General features: G+C 36.5%; 1 protein-coding gene and 4 non-coding genes across 5 annotated transcripts; 1 reads left to right on the plus strand and 4 right to left on the minus strand.

Annotated features, from left to right (window-relative positions):
• Positions 1 to 2,703: 2,703 nt before the first annotated feature.
• Positions 2,704 to 2,775, minus strand: TRNAQ-CUG (transfer RNA glutamine (anticodon CUG)). The gene has a single exon. It is a non-coding gene; the product is annotated as a tRNA-Gln (tRNA).
• A 919-nt stretch (positions 2,776 to 3,694) lies between these two features.
• Positions 3,695 to 3,766, minus strand: TRNAQ-CUG (transfer RNA glutamine (anticodon CUG)). The gene has a single exon. It is a non-coding gene; the product is annotated as a tRNA-Gln (tRNA).
• Positions 3,767 to 4,599: 833 nt separating this feature from the next.
• TRNAQ-CUG (transfer RNA glutamine (anticodon CUG)) lies at positions 4,600 to 4,671 on the minus strand. The gene has a single exon. It is a non-coding gene; the product is annotated as a tRNA-Gln (tRNA).
• A 1,961-nt stretch (positions 4,672 to 6,632) lies between these two features.
• On the minus strand, positions 6,633 to 6,704 carry TRNAQ-CUG (transfer RNA glutamine (anticodon CUG)). Its single transcript has one exon. It is a non-coding gene; the product is annotated as a tRNA-Gln (tRNA).
• A 969-nt stretch (positions 6,705 to 7,673) lies between these two features.
• Positions 7,674 to 25,171, plus strand: LOC129274927 (dynactin subunit 2-like). Its single transcript, XM_064108417.1, has 13 exons — positions 7,674 to 7,764; positions 11,306 to 11,368; positions 11,994 to 12,090; positions 13,100 to 13,167; positions 14,001 to 14,099; positions 14,841 to 15,001; positions 15,830 to 15,980; positions 16,597 to 16,662; positions 17,635 to 17,673; positions 18,976 to 19,125; positions 19,406 to 19,508; positions 21,001 to 21,092; positions 22,301 to 25,171. Exons 1-13 carry the CDS (start codon positions 7,729 to 7,731, stop codon positions 22,385 to 22,387), a joined length of 1,212 nt encoding a protein of 403 aa, XP_063964487.1. The 5' UTR covers positions 7,674 to 7,728; the 3' UTR covers positions 22,388 to 25,171.
• The last annotated feature ends 2,373 nt before the right edge of the window (positions 25,172 to 27,544 follow it).

Consider the following 27,544-nt stretch of genomic DNA (forward strand, 5'->3'; position numbering starts at 1 on the left):
CAGCACGTACAACGAATCAAACAGTAAATTGCAATTTAATGAAGAATCCGGTCACAAAATCACTACTTTTTGGTCCTTGTATGTCCTGTGCCGAACAAGTGACTCCTAAACATGTGAAATATTACATCCTTTACAATTACAAAGTAAGGAATTTGCCAAATACCGGCAAAATATGTCCAACTCTTGAGTAAGTGACCCTCCCTTCTTCTGCGACGTACGCGCGCTGAGTGTTACGGTACGAGCGCGTTACACGTCGTTTCGAAGGCTGCGCTATGAATCACCCATGCACCCTTTGCTGTCAGCCCTGGCGCCCCTCCTGGTTTGAATTTCGAAACAAAATCTTTGGAGATAAAAGAAGAGGAGTTTTTAACTCTGTCTATATACGTCTATGGGTGATGGCAGCTCTATGGATGACTGCAACTCGATCTATGGCCCCCATTTCTCAAATAAATCAATACTCTTTTTTTCTCTGAAAGGGATTTCTTCGCCAAATGCCCAACAAGACCTATTGGATGCAAGTTAATTCAGTTACTACTACTAGTACTTGATAAACAGGAGGGGGGAGGGGAGGGTAATGTATTTTTTCTATGTATTTTTCACATAGGCGGCGGAAGCGGGGGGACGTTTCCCCCCCTAAATTTTAGGTGGGGGGACGAACCCCGGCCCCCCCCCCCTAAATTTTTTGTTGATTACCTTTTTTTTTTTTTTTTTTTTTTTTTTTTTGCTTGTCAATTTTTTGTTCTGCGTCTCCCCCCTAAAATTTTTGGTTGATAACCATATATTTTTTTTTTTGCTTGTCAAATTTTTTTTGTGGTCCCCCCTAAAATGTTTGGCTTCTGCCGCCAATGATTTTTCATAGTAATGTTTATCAACCGACATTTTTTCTGAGAACTGTGTTCATTCTTATCGAGAAAAGGGACATTAATTTTCATTGAAATAAAAACTAAGGTCAATTATAACCCAAACTGAATACTGCGTTTCCCTTAGCAAGAGTTTATCGCCTTTTATACAAGCATGACATACGCTCCGATCGAGCTCGGTGATTGGGTACATTACACGACATCAAATGCTGTCTCGCCCGTAGTTTTACCCTACTCTTTTTCAATTGATTGTTTAATAATCACAGCAGTTAAAGTTTGACTATACATATATGTTAATTAGAGGTGTTTTGAAACAAACACACCTCACTATGCACATCCCTTACTTTCAATTGCACATGCATACCAGCTTTCGATCCTTTACTAATCTTTTGCCGAAACTATACAACCAAATATAAGTAGTTTAAAATATAGAAGGTTCTTAAATCAGACTTTAACTTTGACTTGTTATTCAAATCCTTTTGTATTGTAAATTTCGCGTGAATAGTGTATACCTGAGTTAAAGTAATTTCCTTAGTGTTGACATGCTATCACATTTTTTTGCTTTTGTTCTGTGTATATACATTGTACATGGTAGTGAAAAAATCTTTTATTGAAAATAAAGTTATTAAATTCAAATAAATTCAATTGGCTCGAGCTAAAGCAACAGCATTGTAAGCAAAGGTTTGTACATAAGGATTTCGAATAAAATAGGCTAACAGTAACAGTTTAACAAGTCGATTCTGTTGTTGTGAGTGCACAAGATTCCTGATTATAATAAAAGCAATAGGACATGTGCATTCAGGGGCGATGCTAGAGGGGGCAGTGGCTGACCCCCCCCCCCTTATGATTAAAAAAGGAGGAAAATGTGTAGAAAATGGAAGAAAGCCCTAAATATGACGTATTAGGTCATGTTCCTCTCTAACATCGCCATGATTGCATACACTAAAAAATGCCCTGGGAAAACCCAGCGATATAGAAAAATACAATAAATAGCCGGCACAGTAAAGAATATCTGAATATTTCCATTTCAGACTTGATTTCATATTTAAAATCATGTAAATGTATCCTGTAAATAATGTTTTAAAAACATATGAATGAGCCTACTTATTATGTATTTAGTAATTTGTCATTGTGTTTATTGCAGTTTTTAACGAAAATAATTTTTCTCTCTGATTCTAATCTAGTGGATATTCATTTTAAATCAACGCATCAAGAATCGATGACGCCACGTGTTTTTATTTATTTTGTAGTTTATTGTATGGAAAATGTATGATTGGCCACAATTTGAAAACATTTATTGGAAGTTCACAGCCACTCTGTTGAAAGGGCTGGCAAATCTGGGTATCTCATTCAGCGCAATTAAAGCACATCCTCAGTCGTTCGTGAAAGGAGGACTTTATGAAAAATCATCAACATATGACCTAGGGGCCAGTCTCACAGTTTACAAAAAAAAAACAAGATGATTATTTGCTTTTTAAAATACGATGTCAGGACAGTCTTCCTAACATAAAATTTGTGTTTGGGCAGATCTCTGCCCAATCTTGGAATGACTTGCTACCGATAACATATAGCTCGGGACTATACCTGTCGCATATATATGGGGGCTGAGGAGTGGCAAGAATGAAATCACAACAAGTGGGGTTCAAGCCTCTGTTTGTAATCCGGGGGGAGGCACATCCGTTGACGAATGGATACCATGTGTAACCCCCACCTCCAATTTTTTTTTAAAAGGATCTCTTTTTCAAGATATAATTAGGGCAAGTTACGTATGTAACGTATATGTCACAAACGCTAAAATAATGTAAAAAGGGTATTACATGCATTAAAAAAGATACAACGAATTAGGTCCCACCGAGATTTGAACTCGGATCGCGAGATTCAGAGTCTCGAGTGCTAACCATTACACCATGGGACCTTGACGTAGAATATCTCATCACACAAAGACCCATAACATAAGGATTGGTGAAGCTTGGAGAAAGATAATGAGATTGTAATCAGAGTCTGAACATCTGAATAGATCATTGGGCAGTACATGATTTCACTTCTCCTAATTTCCCCAAGACTTTTCGGGAGCCCTTAAAAGAAACATTTTGAAGGATAGGGCAAAATTAACATTCAAAATAATAAGTATATAATCCTCGAAGGAAATTTAGTATAGTTTCCCCTACTACCATGACTATGATCCGGAGAACTTTGGCGGACTATATGATACCCTTTTCCTTCTTCTTTTCGTTTTATTGCTTTTATTTCCCCTCTCTTCCTCAGGTATGGCCCCCTCCCCAGTTCTATCCCTTTTCCTGACTCCTTTCCATCTCTTTCACATTTACCATCTTTATCTCTCTGTCATATGCCCTTGGGTTTGTGAGTTCTTCATTTATAAAGTAAAATATAAACTGCTCTCTCAAAACCTGAAACACGAAATACCTTAAAGGGGCATCCTAAATTAGGCCCTAATAAAGAAAGAGAGAGAGACAAAATCCGAAAAGTAGGCTTGCGGTTAAAACAAATAATAAAACAAAACCAAATACGAGAAAATACCCCTCCAAAAAATACAAACAAACAAACAAATAGCATAATATCATTTTCATTAAGTGAATTTTCTTATTTCCCAAGTGAAGATTCTAGATAGTGTGCTGCAAGAACTAATCCGATTTTCGCTTTTTATTTATTTATTTTAATTATACACCTGTAGATTGCTAGTTGATGCATATTGCATACGTTACTATACGGTCGGAGATTGATACAGTCATTATTTAAAATAAGAAGTGAAGATCATTTTGCATGATTATCCGGTGATTACCTGATTATTTGAAAAAAATTACACGATAAAAATTAGGTCCCACCGAGATTTGAACTCGGATCGCGAGATTCAGAGTCTCGAGTGCTAACCATTACACCATGGGACCTTGACTTACAGTAACTCTTCACACAAAGACCCATGGCATTAGGATGAGTGAAGCTTGGAGAAAGATGTACTTCTGAACATCAGAGGAGATCATTGGGCAGTCATGCTTCCACTTTTCCTATATTTCCCCAAGACTTTTCGGGAGCCCTTAAAAGAAACTTTTTGAAGGATAATTTCAAATTCAAAACGATAAGTATATAATCATCGAACGAATTTTGGTACACTTTCCCCTACTATGATACCCCTTTTCTTCTTCTTTCTATTTTATTGTTTTTATTTACCCTCTCTTCCTCAGGTATTTTTATACCCCTCCCTCCCCCATTCTATCCCTTTTCCTGACTCCTTTTCATCTTTTACATTCACTCCCTTTATCTTTCTGTCATGCCCTTGGTTTGTGAGTTCTAATTCATTTCATAAAATAGAATATAAACTGCTTTCTCAAAACCTGAATAGGTCCTATAAAGAAAGAGAGAGACAAAATCCGAAAAGTAGGCAGGCGGGTAAAACAAATAATAAAACAAAACCAAATACGAGAAAATACCCCTCCAAAAATACAAACAAACAAACAAATAGCAGAATATCATTTTCATTAAGTGAATTGTTTTATTTCCAAAGTGAAGATTCTAGATAGTGTGCTGCAAGAACTAATCCGATTTTCGCTTTTTTATTTATTTATTTTAGTTATACACCTGTAGATTGCTAGTTGATGCATATCGCATACGTTACTACGGTCGGAGATTGATACAGTCATTATTTAAAATAAGAAGTGAAGATCATTTTGCATGATTATCCGGTGATTACCTGATTATTTGAAAAAATTACACGATAAAAATTAGGTCCCACCGAGATTTGAACTCGGATCGCGAGATTCAGAGTCTCGAGTGCTAACCATTACACCATGGGACCTTGACTTACTAAAAAAAATCACACAAAGACCCATGTCATAAGGATTGGTGAAGCTTGGAGAAAGATAATGAGACTGTCATCATATAATCTGAACATCTGAAGAGATAGATCATTGGGCAGTACATGCTTCCACTTTTCCTAATTTCCGAAGACTTTTCGGGAGTCCTTAAAAAGATACGGTTTGAAGGATTATTTCAATTTTAAAATAATAAGTATATAATCATGGAAGGAAATGTGGTACAGTTTTCCCTATTATGATACCTTTCCTCTTCATCTTTTCGTGTGTTTTTTTGCTTTGCTTTTATTCTCTTTTCTTCCTCAGGTATTTTATTATTATTATTATTATTATTATTTATTCGGCAATTCACACAAAATATAACAATGTAAATATGAGTACACAAACAATTATAAATGCAAAATCTTACTGGCGGTCCTCTGAATGCATCAGTTGGCTGCCGGGGAAGAGGAAAGCAAACTTAATCACTGTAACCGTAATGGTCCCTCTTCCCGACCAACTGGTGCACATAGAAGACCTGTAAGATATAGCATGAAGGTAAATAAAATGTAAAATGTAAAACATTTCATAAACTAAACAACTAACAAAAACAAAGTACAAGGAGAACATGAAACTAATATGTATGATGACACTAGGTCATGACACGATACTGAGCTTAAACATGAGGAATTAATTCTGGCTTAAAAACTATTGCATAAAATGTAAAGTAAGCAAACTGAAACGATGAAGTATAAAACTGAGAAAAAAGAAGAAAAAAAAATGAGAACATGTAGTAGCAAGCTGACAAGAATGTCTAAAATTATATATGTTGACCGGTATATAGAAGTTAAGAAAACATGGTAAAAGAAGTGAATAGGTACATAGGCTTAGTGGGCTTCAGGCGATTAAGGAAACTAGGAAAACACATTAAAGAACGAGTACTTCATATATTAAATTGTATACACAATTATAATAAAGAAGCTGCGATGGAACTGTCCAGAAGATGTTTAAATAATGGCAGGAAAAAGAGGGGAAAAAAGCAAAAGAAAAAAGACTCCAGAGACATAAAAGCAGTATAATCAAAATTATAGTTTCGGCTCAAGAATGTAAAAAAAAAGTATACGAATGAATGATTCCAAATCATACCGTAATTATTAAATTAACCTATCGTAAATTAAACAAAGACTTCAAAAGATAAAGTTAATTGAAGAAGATATGACTTTTCAGCCTGTATTGCCAGGTCTGAAATTTAGAGAGTACAAAGTCAATGCGCAAGTCCCGAGGTAGTTCGTCCCACAGTCTAGGAAAAATGTAAATGATATCCCTTTTCCTGAACTCCTTTCCATCTTTTACATTCACTTCCTTTATCTCTCTGTCAGTTTGTGCGTTCTTCATTTTATTAAATAGAATATAAGCTGCTTTCTCAAAACGGGCTTAAAACCCGAAACGCGAAAACCTAAAAGGGGCATCTTAAAAAAGACCCCAAAACAAGAATGGGGGACAAAATCCAAAGAATATACAGGCAGGTAAAAAATAGAGGTAGAAAATAGGGCCTACCCCCTAAAAAAAACACACGAACAAATAGCATAATATTATTTTCATCTAGTGATTTTTTTTATTCGGCCCAAGTGAAGATTCTAGACAGTGTGCATGCTGCTTAGTTCTATACACCTATGGATTGCTAGCTGAGGCATACGTTACTACGGTCGGAGATTTTAAAAAAATAGCACGTTATATTAAGCCTGTCACTCTAACAAAAAGTTGTTTAACTTTTTTGTAATTGTTTAAACATTTTAAACCACTTTAAAAAGTTTAAATAGTTATTAGAGTGACAACCTGCTTAAAATTTTAAACAGCGTTTTTACAGTGTACAATTATTATTTGATATAAGAATAAGTGAAGAGCATTTTTGCATGATTATCCGGTGATTACCTGATTAATTGAAAAAAGTCTAAGATAAAAAATGAGGTCCCACCGAGATTCGAACTCGGATCGCGAGATTCAGAGTCTCGAGTGCTAACCATTACACCATGGAACCCTGCCTTGCAATGACTATCTTCACAAAGACCCATGGCGTTAGGAGTGGTGAAGTGTGGACAAAGATAATGCGACTATCATCTGAGTGAGTCTGAGCTTTTGAAGAGCCTCCCTCTCCCGAGTTTTAGAAGATAATTACAGGAATTCAAAATAAATTGAAAGTTTTCCAATGATATTTATGAATTCTATGTAAAGATGCATGGCCCTGGGAAGCTGGGGTTCTCCCCCAAGCTATAGGTTTTCCCAGGGGTGCTGCGTGTATATAAGTAGCACCTCCTGCATGGAATTCTGGTAAGTGTGTAAACTTGGAGAAATAAATTGAAAATTACCAACATTTTGTGTTGAAACCATCTTTTTTTTCTTGTCAAGAGTACTTGGGACCAAAATTACCTTCATTTCATTAGCAGGGGCCGCGGAACGGTTTTCAAAGTGGGGGGGGGGGGGGGGGGGGGGGGCTGAGCCAAAAGTGGGGGGGCTGACCATGCTAAAAATCACAATCATATGGTAATTTTTACGTTTTTGTACACGGTTTTGGAAAAAAGTGGGGGCGGGGGGGGGGGGGGGGGGGCTGAAGCCCCCCCAGCCCCCCGGTTCCGCGGCCCCTGATTAGTGAAACTTTTTTTTGGATGCTGAAGTGAATTTTGCAAGCAAAAAAAAATGTTGTCGCTCCAAAGTGAAGATAATTTTGGACAACAACAACCAAAAAGCTTACGCTCTAAAAACATAATTTCCAGGGAAGGGGTGCCTATGGTGTATGATATAGCACCCTCAGAAAAATCTTGTGGTGCTTCAGCCCCCTCAGAACCCCTACTCCCCGAGCGAAGGGTGAATTTTGCCCAAAAAATCATAAGAGAGTCAAAGGGTACCAATGGGCGAAGGTGAAATGGGCCGGGGTAATGAGACTCCCTGATGAGGCAGAGAGACATAGCTCCATGACATGATATGAGAATGATACAAGAGCGCACGTATGAGAATCCACAACGAAAGTTGCTCTCACGCGCGGAATATTAACATATTGCTGAAAAATGGCGGATCCGAAATATGCCAACCTTCCTGGAATCGTAAGTATTTACTGCATTTATTGCATTTTCGTATAGATTTAGGCAAAGTATGTAATATTTTCTTAATTGTTTGTCTGATACGTATGTGCTGATATATGATATGTAACATAAATATTAGTGAATTAAAATATATTTGCTTCGATATTTTCTCGGTTTGGGATATTGAAACCCGGTAGCGGGGACGAGAGTTAGGTGGGGGATGACTGGATGAATCGTGCGGGGAAGGACGGGGGCTCCATGGTTTGGCGCTCGCTGGAACTCGATCACGGGCACGCCTTTGTCCAGTTAAACGTTATGAGCTGGGCTTGCATTGTAAGTGTTAGGCCAAACGTGAGAGTGGATGATAAAATGATATTTGATAAACATTTGTGCATAGCAGCTTTATTCCTTATTAGCAATTTCATAATGATGGGGTTGAATTTGGACTGGAGCCCAGTTCGAGATTGATTGAATTTGAAATACGGAAAGACTTAGTCTTAGGCAGGGCTCGACACTAGCGCCGGTCCGACGGTCCCAGACCGGTAAAAATCACTGTCGGACCAGTAGATTTTCAGAAATAGCAAGATTTACTGGTCCGACATGACCAGTAAAAAATATCATTGTCGGGCCAGTAATTTTTCCAAAAATAGCAAGATTTATGGGTCCGACATAAACAGTAATAAAAACTATTGTTGGGCCAGTAACTTTTTCAGAAATGGTCAAATTCGCTAGTCCAACATAAACATGAAAAATATTCCATGACTCAAATTGCGAACCATTTTCCTCCCGTTAAATTCTGGCATTCACACACAGAACACACACAGAATGAATCGCATGCAATTTTTGATAGGGTAACATACAGTGTACACGTGGCTAGCCAGCCACACAGCCCACATGGTAAATTTCCTACTGGCTGCACGAACGAAGCTTGGCTAACCTCTGGCAGAAATCTCTCACAGAACTGGCAAAATTCACATTTCACACTAATGAAAAGCTCTTATAATGTCCATATTTCCTAAAAATTTGCCAAAATTGGGGTAACTCTGTCATTTGTAAGCAGTAAAAGGAGAAATATTCACTTCTGTTTTAGTTCAAAGAGATCGGGTTTCGAGTGATATCGTCTGAATACATGATAGCCCCACATATGCATCTGTGTGTGTGTTGATACACTTGGTTTCTTTCGTAGCTAGTACTAGTATATTTTAATTGAGCCAAAAAGAAACTGATAATTTATTTATGATGATAGTTTTAGCTTTCTTCCTTTGTTTTCTTTCAATCTTTCTTTCCTTCTTTTCAATCTTTCTTTGTTTCTTCCCTCTCTTCTTTTACTGTCTTTCTTTTTAATTTTCCCTTTTTCTTTGTCTTTTGTTCTTTCATTCTTTCTGTCCTGTTAATATTTTTCTCTATTTCTAATGCTCTTTCTTTTTCTTTCTTTTTTGATTTCCTTCTTTCTTTAATTCTTGAGTCCATCCATCCTATATTTATCTCTTCTTTCTTTCTTCATTTCCTTCCTTCTTTTCCCCTTTCTTTCCTTCATTCTTTGTTACTTTCTTTCTTTCCTCATTCCATCCATCCTTTCTTTACCCTTTCTTATTTTTATTCCTTCTTTCAGCCCTTTCTCTTTTTCATTCCTTCCTTTCTTCTTTGTCTTTTGTTCTTTCTTTTTCCCCTTTGTTCCATCTATCCTTTTACCTTTTCTTTCTTCCTTTTATTTACTGCTTGCTTCCTTTCCTTTCTTTCTTTGAAGTTTGGTCTTTCTTTTTTGTTCTTCCTTTCATTTATTCTTTTACATTTTCTTTCTTTTTTTTCATATTGCTTGCTTGCTTCCTTCCTTCTTTATTCCTTCCCAACATTCCTTTTTCCTTCTATCATTTTCCCTTTTCTTGATTTCTTCCTTCTTTCAATCCTTTCTTTCTGTTTTCCTTCTTTCCATCTCTCCTTTTACCCTTTCTTTTTTTTTATTCCTTCTTTCCTTCTTTCTTTCATTACTTTGTCTTGTTCTTTCTTTCTATATTGCTTGCTTCATTTCTTTCCTTCTTTCCTTCATTTTTTTTTCTTTTGTTCTTTCTTTCCTTCATTTCCTTCTTTGGTTTTTTTTTCCTTCCTTCACATTTTTTCTTTACTTTTTTCTTCCTTCGTTTCTTTTATTCTTTCTTTTTTCCTTCTTTCCATCTCTCCTTTTACCCTTTCTTTCTTGTTTTATTGCTTCTTTCCTTCTTCCTTTTTCTTTCTTTCTTTCTTTCTTTCTTTCTTTCTTTCTTTCTTTCTTTCTTTCTTTCTTTCTTTCTTTCTTTCTTTCTCTCTTTCTTTCTTTCTTTCTTTCTTTCTTTCTTTCTTTCTTCCTTTTTTTCTTTCGTTCTTTCTTTCTTATTTTTGTTCTTTCTTTCCTTCCTTTCCTTCTTTCTTTCTTTAGTTCTTTCTTTTTTTCCTTCCTTCACATCCATCCTTTCTTTACCTTTGCTTTTTTCTTCCTTCCTTCACTTCTTTTATTCTTTCTTCCTTTCTTTCTTTTTGTCTTTCATTCATTCATTCCTTCATTTTTTTTTTGGGGGGGGGTAACAAGAAAGGACAGCAAAATAAACTCACGCCTTTTTTTAATGTTTTCTTTATTTTTTGGGACCAGTAGATTTTAGGTTCGGACCAGTAAAAAATTGAAAAACTGGGTATCTACTGGTCCGACATGAATAGGTTGGACCAGTAGAAAAAAAGGGTTAGTGTGGAGCCCTGACTTAGGCCTATCTGAATTTACTTAGTTACATTGATAAAAAATCTTTGATAACTTTAAGTAAATTCAAACTGTCTTTGACTAAGTTAAGTGTTTTTTCATGAGTAGATCTATGTTATATACCTAGATCTAGATTGAAATTGTGGTAAGGACTAGGAAGGACCTTTTAAAGCGACCTTTCATTGACAAAACATGGGGAAATCAAGGCTAATCTCAGAAAAAAGGAGGGATTCAAGTCTTTCACTCGGAGGCTTGCCTGCCTGGGGATGTTATGTAATAGACGCCGGCATGTCTGGGAGGTCTATAGGAGAGCAATAGTTAGTAGACCAGCCAACCAGAAGTAAACTGCGTGTTTTCACTTTGAAACATGAACTTCACAGAGGTTATTTATTTTGGTTTACAATCAAGAGACCTGCTATGAGTCTAGGAATTGGGATTGTTGGAAACTAGCTGGAACTGTGATGATCCAAAGTAAATAACCATCACGAGTTCGGTCAAATTCGTGCTGTCCGAACTTTTATCGCATTAGTCCGACGGGCGCTCACGACGAACAAATTATATTATGCAAGTCAATTGGCCTTTTGCAAATTTCATATTGATTCAATTTCCCCATGATTTGTCAGTGGCTGGGCCCTTTAATGTATGGGATTGGGCAGATTCTGTTATACTTATACAGTTACACATCAGCTAGCAGCTCAAGCAAACAATCATTTGAAACCAAGGAAGTGATTATTTTGGACTAGGAATCCAGATTGATTGAACTGCATGCCATTCTAGTCATACAGGCTGTAAGAGAAATTAAGACATAATTAGAAATCTATGTTTTCCCCTATTTAGGACACCCAGCCAGATCTTTATGAGACGAGTGATCTACCAGAAGATGACCAACAGCGTGAAATCGTAAGTTTGTTCCCAAAACATTTCCAATAAATAATTGCTTATATTATTATAATTGTGCTCATCAACCCCAAACATGTACAATTCAATTCAGTGTAATTTTCTAAAATAAGTTCACTATTCTCCCCCCCCCCCACTGGCCAAATGATATGGGAAGTTTACAATTTTTGTTAAAATCAGTAACAGAGAATGCTCAGTCCTATCATTGAGAAAACTTGAAGGTAACCAAACGTGGTTAACTCAGAATTGATTTATAATACTTGTATATTTTGTTATTTTTCATCCTAGAAGTTGTCATTCCAAGTTCCACAAATACACATAAAGTTCTCTTTTCTGTCTGGCCTCTCACTGAATGAATTTTATTGGAGGTAATGCGTCACTCCCTACACATACTACTCAAATATAAACATTTGAAGTATGTAGCTTTACAAAGGGGAATAGTCATAGATTGGGGCATGATATGCCTGTTGGGAAGTTTCTTTTGTCTCGGGGAATAACATTTTAATGTAATGAAATACTATATTGTCTCTATATATTTCACAAAGTAGTAAACATGATTATTAGATTTGCTGAACATATCGCGGATAATGTTCCATTGTTTTAAATGAAAATATTGAATCTCTTGCAGGCGGAATTAAGCAGTGAATCCGTTGAAAGGTTGACCATCAATACTAAAGAGGCTTTCAACAAATTCCAGGACAAGAAGATTCTTGCTGGACAAGTTGGTAAGTAGAAATAACAATGAAAAAATATCAAGAATTTTTATCCTTAAATTTATTTAATTTTAGGTTACGATGGAGAATGGTACAGTCGGCCTACACTTTTTATTAATGTCTTGTAAAGAGTTTACAAATAAGGCCTTTTCACTGTAGTGATGAGATTCTGTTACTAGGGGCTAGGCTGGTGGTGGGATTGACCTAGGAACATATGACATGTTCCTGGCAGTTCGTGTTGAGCACTGATGTTGCACGTCATCTGCTGAACCGAGAATTACAGCTGGTGTTGATGATCTATGTGATTAACCCATACACCAACACCAAATCTTGATTTTATATATGGTGTTAGGGGTCTGAAGTTCACGAGCAGGTGGCAAACATGATGAAACATCCCCGTCAAAATAGCTCTTACAATTCAAAAGAGTGCAAATCATTAGAGCTTTATACATTTTGATGGACAATGATATTTACTCTTGGATCCTTAAAGTGATGTTAGCCTTTTCATTTTGTAGGATGAGATTTTACTATTTCTCTCCGATTCCGTCTAAAGTTGAGATGATCAGGTGGTACGCGTGACGTCATGAGCTATCGATCATGCAGTTGGTATCGTTCTTCTGAACCCAGCTTGTTGTTGGAGCTCAGTTCAGCAGCATTTTTACGCTCTCAACACCAACACCGAACACAGTACTTGAAATCACCCAATGTCTTTCACCAGGATAGTGGACATGTAGTGTGTGCTTGCACATACTCTGTGTATCGCGATGCTTCATTCCATGGACTTTGTATGCCCCAAACAAAAAGCAGACCATAATGGCATGATACATTTGACTTTAATGATTTAAACATCACAGAGTTGACTGCCAAGACAGATTTCTATAATGAAAACTAGATTTAATGGAAGTTCTGATTATACCACATTAGATTTATGATACAAGATGTACAGAGAACCTAAAGCGATTTAGCATGATCAATGAAGGAGTATGGTAAACTAACAAGTACATGTTTTTCTTTTCTCTAGATTTTTCAGATCGAATCAGCCAGGCCAGACGCACAGGATACATTGCCGATAAGAACGAGTATGAAATCGTAAGTATCATCCCTCCCCCCCATGAGCCTGTTCTGCTTGTTTTTCCATTTCTTCTCTCTCCTAGGCCCCTTCTTACAAAGAGTGATCAGGGGCCTGTTGTAGAAAGAATTGCGTTTAAACGCAAGTCAAAATATCAAGCGCAAGTCCCGAATACGGGTGCTTCATTGGCTGAAATCCGAGTTGCGCAAGATTTTTTGAGTTGCATTTGATTGCAACTCTTTCGGCAACGGACCCCCAATCAACTACAATTATGGAAAGCCAGCAACATCTAAAATTCCTATTTGTTCAAATTATTTTCTAGATATGATGAATATTCATATATTCATTGTCTTCTAGACATTTTTTTTTGTGCTTCTCTTTGTTTACACAGGACATTGTGCAAATTTCTTGACGAAAAAAATATGAGATTGATGGATTTCCATATATATTTGAGATTGATCGGATCAATCATAACTATTTGTGAGATGGGAACTGGAGTAGTAGATCAAGCAACACATCTTTGAGCACTTTGTTCAGTAAAACAGGATTCCTACTGAGTATTTACTTATCATACATTAATGGTTTCCTTGTAAACATCTTTTTCCTTTAAAATAGGAATGGTAAAGTATGACACACATCTCAATTTACATGTCCTTGAAAAAGAAAAATATCTGTATAAAACCTTTTTTAAATATGGTATTGAAGTATTTGTGTATTAGAGCAAATGGAGAAGTAGTCCATACTCTACATCACACTGACATATTTGTTTGCGCTCTTGTGTTATTTTTTCCCTGTCCCTCTGTGTTCTGTTTACTCACTATTTGTTTTCTTTCTGTCATTTTCTTTTGTTTAGTTGGAAGATGGATATCAAGCCAGGGAGACACCAGTGCAGAGGTTTCAAAGATTACAACATGAAATCAGAGAATTAAGTCAAGATGTAGAGAAACTACAGGTCAGTATGTCCCTGTCGTGAAGCAACTTCTTTTCTATTGCTGGCTTCGATTCAGTTCCATTGTATTTTCTATGTGAAACTCATCTATTGGGGATGATAAGTTCAATGTTTTGGAATTTGAATAATGTAAGTTCAAGTTTTTTTACCAACTTTGGAAGAAGCCTTTATACATCGTGGATGAACCTCAGTATTATGGAGGAGGAGAATGAATATCACAATAATGATTATAATCATAATGATGGTGATGGTGATGAGGAGGAGGAGTATAAAGAATGGCGGCGATTATTTCGATTTAAATGATTTTGATGCTGATGTTTATGACGAAAGTAATGATAAAGATGATGTTGATGTAATTATTGTGTTAATATCTCATGATGAAGTTGACAATGATAACTACGAGGAAAATAATATTTTATGAATAACTGGGGTCATTTGCACTTTATATTGGCCTAGTAACAATTCATGGGGGTATTTGGAATTTACAAGGAAAGTTTTTTTACTTTTTTGGGTGAATCTCTCTTCTTCCTATCTATTTTTTTTTGTGATGGAGGGGGGGGGGGTTAGTATAATTATGATTATGATGGAAAATAGGAATCATATTGGACAATATTCCTGCCATATCTACAAAGGCATTTACATACATGCAAATCACCAGTTTTATTAAATCACAGGATTTTTTTTCAACTCTAGAGAACTGAGTTTAACATGATATATGTATTTTTATTGAACCAACTTCAATAGACAACAGCCAAGGAAGCATCTTCGGGAGTAGGGGCATCCCCAGCCGCTTTGATGCAAGATATCGGTGTGCTACAGCAGCAGCTCTATGGACTTCATCTGGAGAAAGTCCTGGGGAACGAGTCTGTCATAGAAGCTGCTGATCCTCAAGGCTCACTTCCAAAGTATGTCCATTTCTTTTACCTGGGGACCATTTCATGAATGTCATAATGTTATAAGCTACTGAAATACTTGCATCTGATTGGCTCAGACTAGATTTGTCAGTGAAAACCACTGGCTGGTGCTCCATGAAACACACCCCAGTTCAGCATGTAACTAGTAATCAATGGGTGATTTCAAGTTCAGTGTTAACCTATTGGTGTTGGTGTTAGGTCAATTTTTACACGAGTATAACACCAAGCAATAAATGAAGATGTTCCTGAAAAATCACTCACTAGTTTTTAAGATGTCAATAATGTGATCTGGGTCAGTTTTACAAACTCAGAATAGATTTCGGAGCTAGGGGAAGCAATCCAAATTCCAACACCAACACCAATGCCAACAGCCCAACACTGGACTTGAAATCACCCATTGACTATATTATCAAGGTGGTGTTTGTAAGGTGCGCACGACTTCTGTGTGACCGTTGACCCTTTCTTTCTTTCTCATTCATATTCTCAATCATCTTAATCCCATCAACTAAAGTTAAATTCTATTTCTCCAAGAAATGGTCTTCTAAAGAACTTTTGCTGTAGCAGCTGCCAAGACTTGGAATGCTATCCCTCTTTCAATAAGAAATGCTTCCACTGTTCTTGTCTTCAAATCTTCCCTTAAGACATACCTTTTTCCTCAATAATGAATTTCCCTTTTTATCTTGAATATTGTAGTTGTTTAATTATTATTCATGTTAAATTATTGTTCATACATTATACGCGCTATGGTACTTTTTGTTTTTAGCGCCTCTAAATATCCATTATTATTATTATTATTTAATTTTTATTGTCATTTAACAGGAAACTGTTCAACCAGCTGGATGCTTTCAAGAAAGAAGCAAGCCAACCGTCGACCCCTCCTAAGAAGGGGACACAGGAGAGTAAAGATGGGCATGTCACCTATGAACTCTACTATAGACCTGAACAAAACAAGTTCAATCAAGTATCAAAGGTGTGTGTTTGCCGGTGCCAAGATTGACAAGGCAAAGATGATGTTGATGGTGATGGTGGTGGTGATGATGATGATGATGGTGATGTTGATGGTGATAAAGATGATGATGAAGGTACGTGTATGATAAGTAGGAGGAGGAGGAGAATGGTAATAATGATAATAATGCTCACATATATATATATGTATATAAATGATGGTGATGTTGATGATGATAATGGAGTTGATAATTATGATGATGGTAAAGATAATGGAGAAGAAGAAGAAGAAGATGACGATAGTGATGATTTCGGTGGTGGTGATGATGATGATGATGGTGGTGAAGATGAAGATGATGATGATGATGATTATGGTGATGATGAAGATGATGATGATGATGATGATTATGGTGATGATGATGGTGATGATGATGATGGTGATGATGATGGTGAAGATGATGATGATGATGGTGAAGATGATGATGATAATGGTGATGATAATGATGATGATAATGATGATGATGATGATGATGGTGGTGTTGGTGGTGATGATGATGATTCCAATCATTTGAGTACTGCTGATACTCTACTTAGTGTTGTACATACTTAATCTTATTCTTTGTCTCTTTACATGTATGTAGGGAGCTGAACTTGAGCAAAGATTGAATAGATTGGAAGCCATGCTTGGTCAAGATCCACAAAAGCTTGTAAGTTTATTTCAATTTGATTCTGTCATAAATAATGACTTTTTTACAACTTTCTTACAATTCACAAAGTATGTATTTGTACATTTTATTATTCCCCCCCTTTATTATCAAACACCTGGGCAAACTATGATTCCCACATTTATTGTGTGTGTGTGGGGGGGGGGGGTGGGGTGGAGGGAGTATTTGGGGGTTGAGGTAGGAAATGGCAGGTGTTCCTTTCATTGAAGAAGTCTGGTGCCAAGTAATTGGCCCTACCAACTACATTGTACTTTGTAAGCTTCCTTCATGTTACATTATCCGTTGTACTGAAAAGTACCTATTGTAATGATAATAGTAATGTACTCCACAGAATGACGGAATGCACCTATCCACGCTGCTGAGTCTTCAAGGAGCTTCTTGTCGTCTTTACGCAGGCAGTTGCTGGGCCACTATCCAGGGCCCCGTCTTACAAAGGGCTTTGATTGATCCAATCAATCGCAATTATGGACGGCCAGCAACATCAACGTCTAATATGCATGTTTGTTCAAAATATTTTCTAGCTATGGTGTATATTCATGCATTCATTGTTTTCTTGAAAATTCTGTGTGATTCTGTTTGTTTACAAAGGACAGTTTGCAAATTTCCTGTAGAAAAAATTATGACACTTTTGGATTTCCATAAAGTTACGATTGATTGGATCAATCGTAACTCTTTGTAAGACGGGCCCCTGGTGCATCAAATGAATACTCCTGCCAGATACACATTCACTATACTTGGGTCAAGTAAAGCAGAATGTGGATGACTTTCTTTAGTTGTTATTACCATGTTACTGAATTACAGTCAATGATTTCCTCTTCTGAGATACTTTTAGTCTTATCCTGACAAGGAAGCGTTCACTGCTATAAATGCAAAACCAATCTGGATGAATGGACCTGTCATTAAAGAAAAAAATATATAAGATAAACCTTACCATTCTGTGTGATTTGATTGCAGGCATCACTGACAGCCGATTCTAGTTCAAAGAGTCTGGTGGTAAGTACACTATCATATATTTTATAACTATGTTTATAAAAAAATTAATTGTAAGAAATAGATGCATGATGCATCATCACTGACTGTCAAAATGATTAATGAGCCATTTCCTATAGTATGTTTGTCCAACCCTGTATATTTAGGACTTTCCTGGAGTGATTAGTCTTATGTTTATCCAGTTCATATGAAATGTTGTAAATTATATCTAATTATCATAGCTTGAGCAGCTCAGAAAGTGAAGTAAGAATGGAGAAAAATGGGGGTATGACCTACAAAAAGTTGGTTACTGTATGGAAATGCCCATATGATTTGTAGTATGTATAAACTATGTAAATCTCATTGGTGGATACCATGTGGTGTCATGTGCATGATGTGACCAATGTGATGGTCTGCTAGATACTACACACAGTTCAGAATTTAACCCTAATTCTCCCGGGGGGGGGGGGGGCATAATGGCCCCCCCCCTCAACAATTTTTGCGATATATCTGCTGCGCAAAATTTTTTGACCTCGCCGCTCTCTGACTTTTTACTTTCAAGTCTCGCGCAAATTTTGAGACTAAATTTGCGACGCCCGGGTACACGGTTACGACATTACGCAAGATTAGGTTAGTGCATGTCAGACCCAAAATCGCTCATAAACGTGATTCATGTACAAATCCAATGCAAATTGTGTATTTAGCCAAAATTCATAAATGTATCATTATTTCTACTTTTACTGATTAAACTTAATAAATTTTGCCTTGTTTATGATCAGAATTAAGTCTGGAACGATTTCCATAGAAAAAACAATAAAAAAAACAAAAAGTAAAAAAACAAAGAAATACATAAGAAGTAAAAAAAAACAATAAAATACAAAAGAAATTGGTCTTGGTACCAGAATTTTTTTCATTCACAATTGTTAGGAATGCTATAAACAATATTTTCACCAAAAAATAGCATTCTAGGAGCTTTATTTAATGAATCAGAGCAAAAAGTATGATTTCATGAATAAATTAGCATAATTAATTCATATAAAATAAAAATATATGAATTCAGTGAAATTTGCCAATGCAACTGCGTCATTCTCTACCATCATGCAAATTTTCGTTGTGATCGCACATTTGCGCGGCTGAGATCTTAAGGGGGGCCTTAATGCCCCCCCCCCCCCCCCCGGGAATGACAAGAATCAAAATACCCTGGGAGATTTAGGGTTAAGTTTGATTATGTCCTTGTGATCCCCCCATCACATTGTCTTTCGCCTTGGGATTGGTTTCACTCAAGTCATTGAATGTGAACTTGGTATGGATTATTGACTATTTTAGGAATCTGTAAGTCAACTTCAAGCCAAGGTAGCCATCTTGGACATTGGTCAAGTGGACAACATTGAGGCCAGGATCCAGGGTCTACTCCAACGGCTGGACCAGGTCTCGGAGAAAAAGTCTGCTGTGGAAGATGCAGGAAAGGATAGTAAGGTAGGCCACAATAATGGGGACTGTCCCCCAAGGAGGTCTATTGTGCATTAGGGGTCCTGTAAGGGACTTATGTGTTGTGTTTTGACATACAAAAATGTTGATTATTATTTGGACTTTGTCCCTTTGTAAAGAACAAGTGTCTTGATGATGCAATGACTTCTGTACCAATCAGAGCTTGTTACATTTTCATCATGAATAAATTATTTTATTGCAACATTGTAATTATTATTTAATATTCAAAGTTTTATGAACTCGACATTTTACTTGGTGATCTTAACAGATATCTGCACTCTATGAAATGGTTCAGAAATGGGATAGTATAGCAGACACCTTACCTAAAGTAGTAGACAGACTACAGGCACTCAAAGAGCTACATGAACAAGGTATGTATGGCTTTGGTCTCATCCCATCGTCAACATGGTTCCATGACATTATCTCCAGTGATATAGAGTACTTAAGCGATGACGTCAGTTGCCATGGTAACATGGTGGCCTGGTTCTAAACAAATGAACCCAGAGCGTGTCTCTCATAGGAGAAAATGGCTGCTAACGGAATATCATCACTTGCAACCTCAGAATGATGGTAATTTTTGCAAATACAAATGTGTATAGACGATCGTCAGCTGCGACTCTGTTTAGAACCAGCCGGTTCGTTGTCATGACAGCGACGTCACACTTCGGTACTCTAATTGCTCCAATGGAAAATCTGCATGTTAGGTCAAACGTAAAACCCAACCTCCAAAACTAAATAAACCCTAATCGTAGTCTTTATAATATTCTGAACCAAAAACTATATTACGATTCTAACTCTAGTCTTATGCCCTCTGAGATATCAAGACTGGCACAAATGTCACAGGAGCATATGTTGTGTCACCATCAAAATGAACTGTTCTTCTAAAGCCAGGGTAATGTTATTGCATTGAAACGCGAAGAGACTTCTGATGAAGTAGGTGTTAAAGATAAGTTTTTGAGTTCTGGTATAGAAATCTAATTTTGATAGGAAATGGTTGGAAGAAATCCGAAAGTGTTGATCATATGCCAGAATCCTCAATATTTGGAACAAGAAAGTTTGACTAAAATAATTCAGGCTTGCTTGAAATCATATTCATTTCATCACCACATCGTTTCTTGGAGTAGCTAACACAGGAAACACATGTGGGACCACACTATAATTTTTCAGTGATTTTCTTATTTTTATTTGCTCTTTTAAGTTTGTACCGTATTCTTAATTTGCTTGTATAACTACGCTATATATTTTGAATGTATGTGTTAGTAAATGTTTTCATTTATGTTAACTTTTTTTAAAAATATTTATTGATTTTGTCTTATAGTTGTTGGGTCAACGCTCAATAAGGCTATCTGCTCTTTTTGTTGGCCCCTCATTCTCATAAATATGTTTTTTGTATGTTGTCACAATGTTTTACTTATGTACCTTATGTATGTTTTTCATGTTTTTATTGAGAGTGTAAATAAATTGAATTGAATTAAATTAATAATATACATTTTCCTGAAAAAAGTATTTGGCAGATATCCTTTATTTATAGTTTTTTTTATTTTTTATAATTCTGTGTACATTTTATTTTCTGTTGTTACTAGAGTTTCTCTTTAAGTGAAATATAAGCAAATAAAGCAAGAATAATTATCATGCATTTGATTGCTGGAAGTTGAATTGTGGAGACTCATTGAGAAAGTCCCAGTTCCATTCTGCTATGCTGGATTACATGCATCTTAATTGAACTGAATCTGAACATATGTATCAAATACATTGAATTCTTTTTAAAATGTATCGATGGTTGCTGTCGCTGCAAGATATCACTAATTATCTACATTTAACCAATAGAATTGATTACATTTTTTTTTTGGTTATTATTGACAGCTTTACAATTCAGCCAAGCACTTAGTCAGTTAGACATTGCCCAGCAGCAACTCACTTCTAGTATGGGAAGCCAAGATACATTACTCAAACAGGTAATATTTACTACTATTTAAGATATACTAACTAATATGTGTCCATTCTATCAGTGAATATATTGACCCTGGGAAGGTCTTACGTTACTTCTTATGTCATCGCCGATTTTACGAACCGGCCTAAACCTTATTTTGGGGTCATATTTTCAAAATTTGTTATGTATTCTTTTACATATTCTGAAAGCTTGTCTTAAACTTGATTGACTTTCCAAATTTCATATGTGTAAAATCACTGACGATATGTGCATGCCTACTCCAGGATGTAGTTTTAGTAAAGTGATATTTTTGTATGTCCTTTATAATATCGGTGAATATATTGAAGTATTGCATGGGTTATGTAGATTGGAATCAGTGATAGGTCAGTACGTCATTATGTGTCCATAGCTGCAAGAATTGCAATTGTTACATTCTAGGTTTTGATGTCACCTCAGTGAATATAATTGCGATGTATGTAAAACGGTGGCAATATATTCACTGAGGTAACGTCGCTTGCAAGTTGTGTAATCGGGTAATTTACTTGATGTACGCTCTAATATGTACTGCTGTATTTGACGTAGACGGATCAGAGCTGCTGCGGCAAGCATTAGGAGTTTATCATAGAGCCATTTCATAAATGCTGACTCTGGTAAATCTACGTAGACTATGATATAACAGATATTGCCTGATGTATCCGTTTGATAAATAAAATTTCTACTCCTCTCCAAAGCTATATTTTTCCTGCAAAAAATATTTACCCTCGGTGCTGCGCGCTTCGGGCAAAATATAATCCCTTGGGGAAAATATAACTCCCTTTCGGGGGAAATGAAATATTCTATTCAAACTCTAGGTAGACAATAATCTGCATACTTACTATACACTGCAGACCTGCCAACCAGTACGTTTTTGGCGTAGTTAGTACGTTTTTGCAACCAAAATACGGCAGTACGTTTTTTCTTTAAAAAATACGTTTTTATTAAAAAAATATATATATATATATTTTTTTTTTACAAAATCGTAATTTATTGAGAAAAAATCACCTCTATATGTCTCTTTTTCATAAAACTTACACAAATATGTAACTTCCTTGGGTGAATGAAATATTATATTCAAAATATAGGTAGACAATAATCTGTATACTTACTATACACTACCACCACTACTGTTACTATCTCCCTACATCATATCGTTGATTTTCACACCTTTTCACTTATTTTCTCTCTCGTTTACAGCTGAAGGACTCCTTTGCCGCCAACCTAGCCGCCATCCAGGCCAACTGTGAATCATTAGAAAGTAGGATGAAAGCCGTCAAAAAATAGGAATATACTCTGAACTAAGCCGTAGAATTAAGAATAATAACTTCCACTTAAAAGATAATGCATTCCCAGCATCTCCCCCGTAATATTGCTTAACTCTCAATCTATCAAATTCTGTCATCCCCATAACATTTGAACAAGGACTACCTGGTTTTAATCTGGAATGGACTTGCTTAGTTTGCAGGCATAATCTATTTCCTGTTGTCACAACAGTGTCTAAATTTGAGACTATGGCGAGGTCACACTACCCAACTCACTATAGGCCGTGCACGTATGCTGCGCTTGTTGCAGCAAAAATTACAAATTTAGGCTTAGCTCAAGGTCTTAAATTGCAGCATATGCCTGCTGACTTTGGAAATTAAAACTCAGAACTTAGCATTGATAAATTGCTATTTAAGCTTGCCATTGTCAGATCTGTGTGAAAAAACCCAAAATTTCTTCAGCAACTTGATGGGATCTAATAAAATGAAAATGACAATAGAGTCTTTGCACTTGGTGTGTATTGACAATGAATAAAATGGTAATATTCTCCTTTTTTATCTTTAAAGGTCAAGTCCACCTCAGCAAAATGTTGATTTTCTCTTTTTATTCAAATCAAATTTTTGTTGGGATGGACTTGTCCTTTAAGTACGACTTCAAAGTCCTGCTTCAACGTCAAAGAGCACACAGTATCTTATGCGTAACCTCATGGATGTATATGCTATGATGTGCATCCACTGAGCATGTATCACATGCGATTGGGAATTGAAAGCGATTTTCTGGCACATTTTAACTTTTTGTGAAACACGACTCCGTTCTCTTTATACCAAGTTTCCACTTAAGTATTAAAGAGATCATTGCAATGTATCACATATGGTATGAATCAATGATTTTATTGTTTAAGATTATATTAATGTCCCGTTGCACTCAATGTTATTGGGTGCCTACGTTAAACTGTATATAACAAGATGTATTATTGTACAGTAGTGTTAGTAGTATTTATAATTTTATTTCATGTACAGAATTTTAAGGGTGTGAACGGTTCTGTCTGAAATGGCCTGTCTACTTCACTTTCTGTTGAGTAAAAATGGATTTATCATTTTCCTTTTTGTGCTTGTTTTTCGTTTCCTCTTACCTGTTTGCAGTTCTTTGAAACCATTGATTCATTGGACTGTTCAGCTCGTCCCAACTATATGAGTTACAATCCAACTGTGACCGATTTTTCCAAAAACAAATTGCATTTTATATTGGATAAGAAAGTTCTCATAGGTAGAATCATCTCAATTGATGGAGCTATTATGAGCAGGTTTCATAGTTACGTTTGAAGAATGAATCATGAAGTAGAAGAAAGGAATGTCTATCGAGACATACAATCGGTGGATTCCAAATACGATGCGCCATCTATGGGTTGCAGTGGACAGGCCGAAAGTTGACATCTGTTGCGCGTGCTAGTACTATAGTGTTTGGATGCATGTGATAGTTCAGTGGTGGCCAACGTGGCTTGACCGGCTTGCATAATTAGGCCTATGCCCTTTAATAGGTTCCAAAAGGTGCGAGAGAAATTTCTTTGTGAAATTAGATCGTTTTCGGTGAATTCTTCATCCACCTAATTGCAATATGGTTTTCATTTTTGAAGCACCACTCTCATATGATACAGTGACTAGCACTGTGCGCTTCCTGCGCGCGATGTTGATCCCAAAGTTAGAAATTTGGCCTGTTCGCTGCGACCGATAGACGGCGCACCATATTGTGAATCCACCAAATTCCGCAAATTCCATACATGTCAATCTGCCCAAAGGGACATTGCAAGAAAATATTTACTATCGCAAATTTTCTTTGCAATTTTTCAAGTGATAGATCACTTTCACTTATAGCATGTGAGAAGCAGACCATTAATCGAGTGCAAATTTGCAATTAATTGTCACACTTATGATTGATTTTTGGGACCCAAAGTTGACGTGCGATTGATTGCAAGTTTCTTGCAATGCCCCATAAGTTGTATTTCTTGGGACCATAGAAATTAATTCAACTTGATCAAAAATGTCTTTGACTTGACGATTATTCGACTAAAAAACGGAAGGTAAACTAATGTATTCTACAAGAGAAACTACAAGATGGTTATGTAGATATCATCATGGAAGAGGTCTATGATATAATGAAGTTAGATCGGGAGTGTAGACTCTTGATTATATAATTTTCTTATTTTCTGCAAGTGCAATCCTTCCCCCTTTTGCTTAAGCTGATTAGCTGCGATTCTAAGTTGTTTAGTAAATGTAGTGGCACTCTATTTCATGATTGAAAAAAAAATGCGCCGGGGTGCTGTTTCATATAACTTGATATCTGTGGAATTTCATTGACAAATTTCAACCAATGAAAGGCCATTATATCAGTGGTTTATAACAGTCCTGATGAATTTATTAAATGGTCCAGTGGTTTAAATATTTCGATGGGGCAATTAATATATAATATTAAATCTTTATATATTGTATTTATTGCTCATAAGAATGACCGTTGACCAACGAGATCAGGGGTTTTATGTATGTAAGAGATGACATGGCCCCACTTTTAAGAAACTTACTAATAACTATGTGAAAAGCAACTGTTAAACCTACTGTTATAAGCTACTGAAGATCAATGTTGACATTTACTAAATTTGCTTTTCCTTCTGTCATGTTTTGTGGAATATAAAAATACTGAGCATTATTGTAACAAAACATGGGTATTGTCATGGATGTTATATAAGAGATCATGTTTGGAAAAAATGTCAAATTACAAATATTAAATGATTTAATAAATTGTGCAAACAGACTTGATATTTAGTTGTCACATTTTTGCATCCCAATTTTCTTTCATTTCAGCAGAAAGCCAATAGCACCGAATTTGTTGTGTGAGTGAAAGAATGCCCTTAACACCACTTTTGCGCATTGCATGTACGTGTGCAAAAATGCCCTTAGCAGCACGCATAAGTGCATTGCATAAGGGCGTTTCTGCACCGATGCGGTGGGAAAAATATTTTACCATTAAGGGCGCTTTTACACTGACACGATGAAATTATCTCAAGTTTCACCGTGCTATTGCAGGATTTTTTTTTTTTTTTTGGGGGGGGAAAAACCTACAATGTGATGGCAGCTGCTGCTTTTGTATTCACCTTCATGTATATCATGAGTCCGATGCTATTACACGAAACGTCAGCAAAATGTCACATGCAGAAAACTACGCTGCCGTCTTTTTATCTACTAGGATTCACAAGAATTAGCGTAAGATTGGAGTGTGTAGTCTTCCTCATCAGACGTATTGCTGACGTTTTGCATAACAGCATCGGATAGATGCCAACCTAGCAAAACAAACTAGTATTTCAGGGATGAAATAAAGGACTCTTGGAGGAAAAAAACTTTTCGAATTTTCTAACATGGACACTTCTGAAAAAGGCTATGCTTGAGCTGTCTCATATTGTGCAATAGCTTGCTTTCTTAAAGAATTGGTGAAAGGATGTTATTTGCAAGGTAAATTCTATCAAATCGACTTCAAAAATGGGAATTTTGAGGTTGTTGAATGCAAAGACCCATTAAGTACTTGATATCTAAAAGGCAGAGACTCGCAGTAACATCAACATGAATGCAGGCTCGGTGACTGGTATCTGATTTGATCCATTCTTTGATTCGATTGCCCAATTTGCAAGCAATTTTGATGTTTTTTATTAAGACTATTCTAAGACTTGCCATTTCATCCACTCACCATTTTGTCTAATAACCAGTTGGTCTAATAGCCATTTAGTCCATGTACCATTTGGTCTAATTGGACTACTAAGTTTTAATTGTGCAAAATAAATGAAAATGAAATGGACATTAGACCAGCTGGTTATGAGACGAAATGATCATAGGCGAAATTGTGATTAGACGAAGTGATGATTGGACCAAATGGTTGTTAGACGACATGTTGATGGATGGGATCGCAGACTATTAAAATGAAGGTAGATCGTGTGGTGAGTGGAGGAGTTGGCAGTAGACGAATTGGCAATTTACCACCCACTCAAGTCCATCCTGCTTCCGTAAGCAGGAATCCTGCCATTAAGGCACATACGTGTCTTTCCTACATTCCCAGTTGTTTTGTCTCTGATGAAGTTTAACAATAGATTACCGAAGTGGTGACGTCTTAAAAAACTTGTTTAGCATTTCAGCATTTTTTATACCATATTTTGGGAGAGCATGATGAAAAACCCACACAACCCAAATTTGGTGCGAATCGATCCATGGAGCCCCAAGATATGACATCCTGAATACATAATTAGCCCCGTTGAAGTCAATGTATTATTGGCCTGGTTATAAAAGTTATTGACTTCAATGGGGCTAATCACGTATTTGGGTCATATCTCAGACCCCCATGGTATTTCATCATGCTCTGCCAAAATATGGAAGAAAAAAATGCTGAAATGCAAAAATTGGAAACTTGATGTCACATTTCAGTAATCTATCTATTGGTAATGAAAGGCTGCTTGCCAACGCTTTACAAGGTACCTTGCAATTTCTCAATGAAATTCAATTACAGGCCCGGGGGGGGGCACTTCCATTCACGAATGGATACCATGCGCGACCATGAGATCTCAAAAAGCACCCTAAACACGTATTTTCCATATTCTGAGAATGCACCCCTTAACAAGTATTGGCGTGTAAAACCCTACCCTTAACAAGTATTGGAAACAAATTAAACGATACTATTGGCAAGTATTCCCTGAATTGTAACCCTAAACAAGTACAGCGATATTTCAAACACGGACGTCGGTCGTACCTTTATCATTGGGTTTTAGTACAGCCGAACTCGCACAAATCGTACTCTAAACACGTAGTGTCGACTCCTGGGGTAAAAAGTACATTTTAGTCTCGATTGTTTATACCCTCGCAAATTTGACACTAAACACGTAAATTTCCTAGCGAAATAGATACCCTTTTTTCATTATTTCAGTGTTTTTGACACCCTTATTACGTTACGTACGTAACGTGCCCTATCTTGAAAAAGACATCCTTTTTACATGTTTTTTTGGTCGCGCATGGTATCCACTCGTCAATGTAAGTGGCCCCCCGGGATTACAGGCAAATAACAGTGCGACTGTGCAAGACAGGATTTCTGTGCTCGATCTATGCATTAGGCAATTAATAAAGACCCAGTCCTGAGCCAAAATTGAAA

Source organism: Lytechinus pictus, chromosome 13 (genome assembly GCF_037042905.1).
Source record: "Lytechinus pictus isolate F3 Inbred chromosome 13, Lp3.0, whole genome shotgun sequence".
NCBI classification, from domain to species: Eukaryota; Metazoa; Echinodermata; class Echinoidea; order Temnopleuroida; family Toxopneustidae; genus Lytechinus; species Lytechinus pictus.

What these genes read in the sequence shown, in the direction of transcription:
- LOC129274927 (XM_064108417.1), top strand. Translation starts at nt 7,729, where the DNA reads ATGGCGGATCCGAAATATGCCAACCTTCCTGGAATC. An exon ending in ATGCCAACCTTCCTGGAATC is followed by an intron (nt 7,765 to 11,305) that starts GTAAGTATTTAC and finishes TCCCCTATTTAG; the next exon opens with GACACCCAGCCAGATCTTTA. An exon ending in CTAGTTCAAAGAGTCTGGTG is followed by an intron (nt 17,674 to 18,975) that starts GTAAGTACACTA and finishes TGACTATTTTAG; the next exon opens with GAATCTGTAAGTCAACTTCA.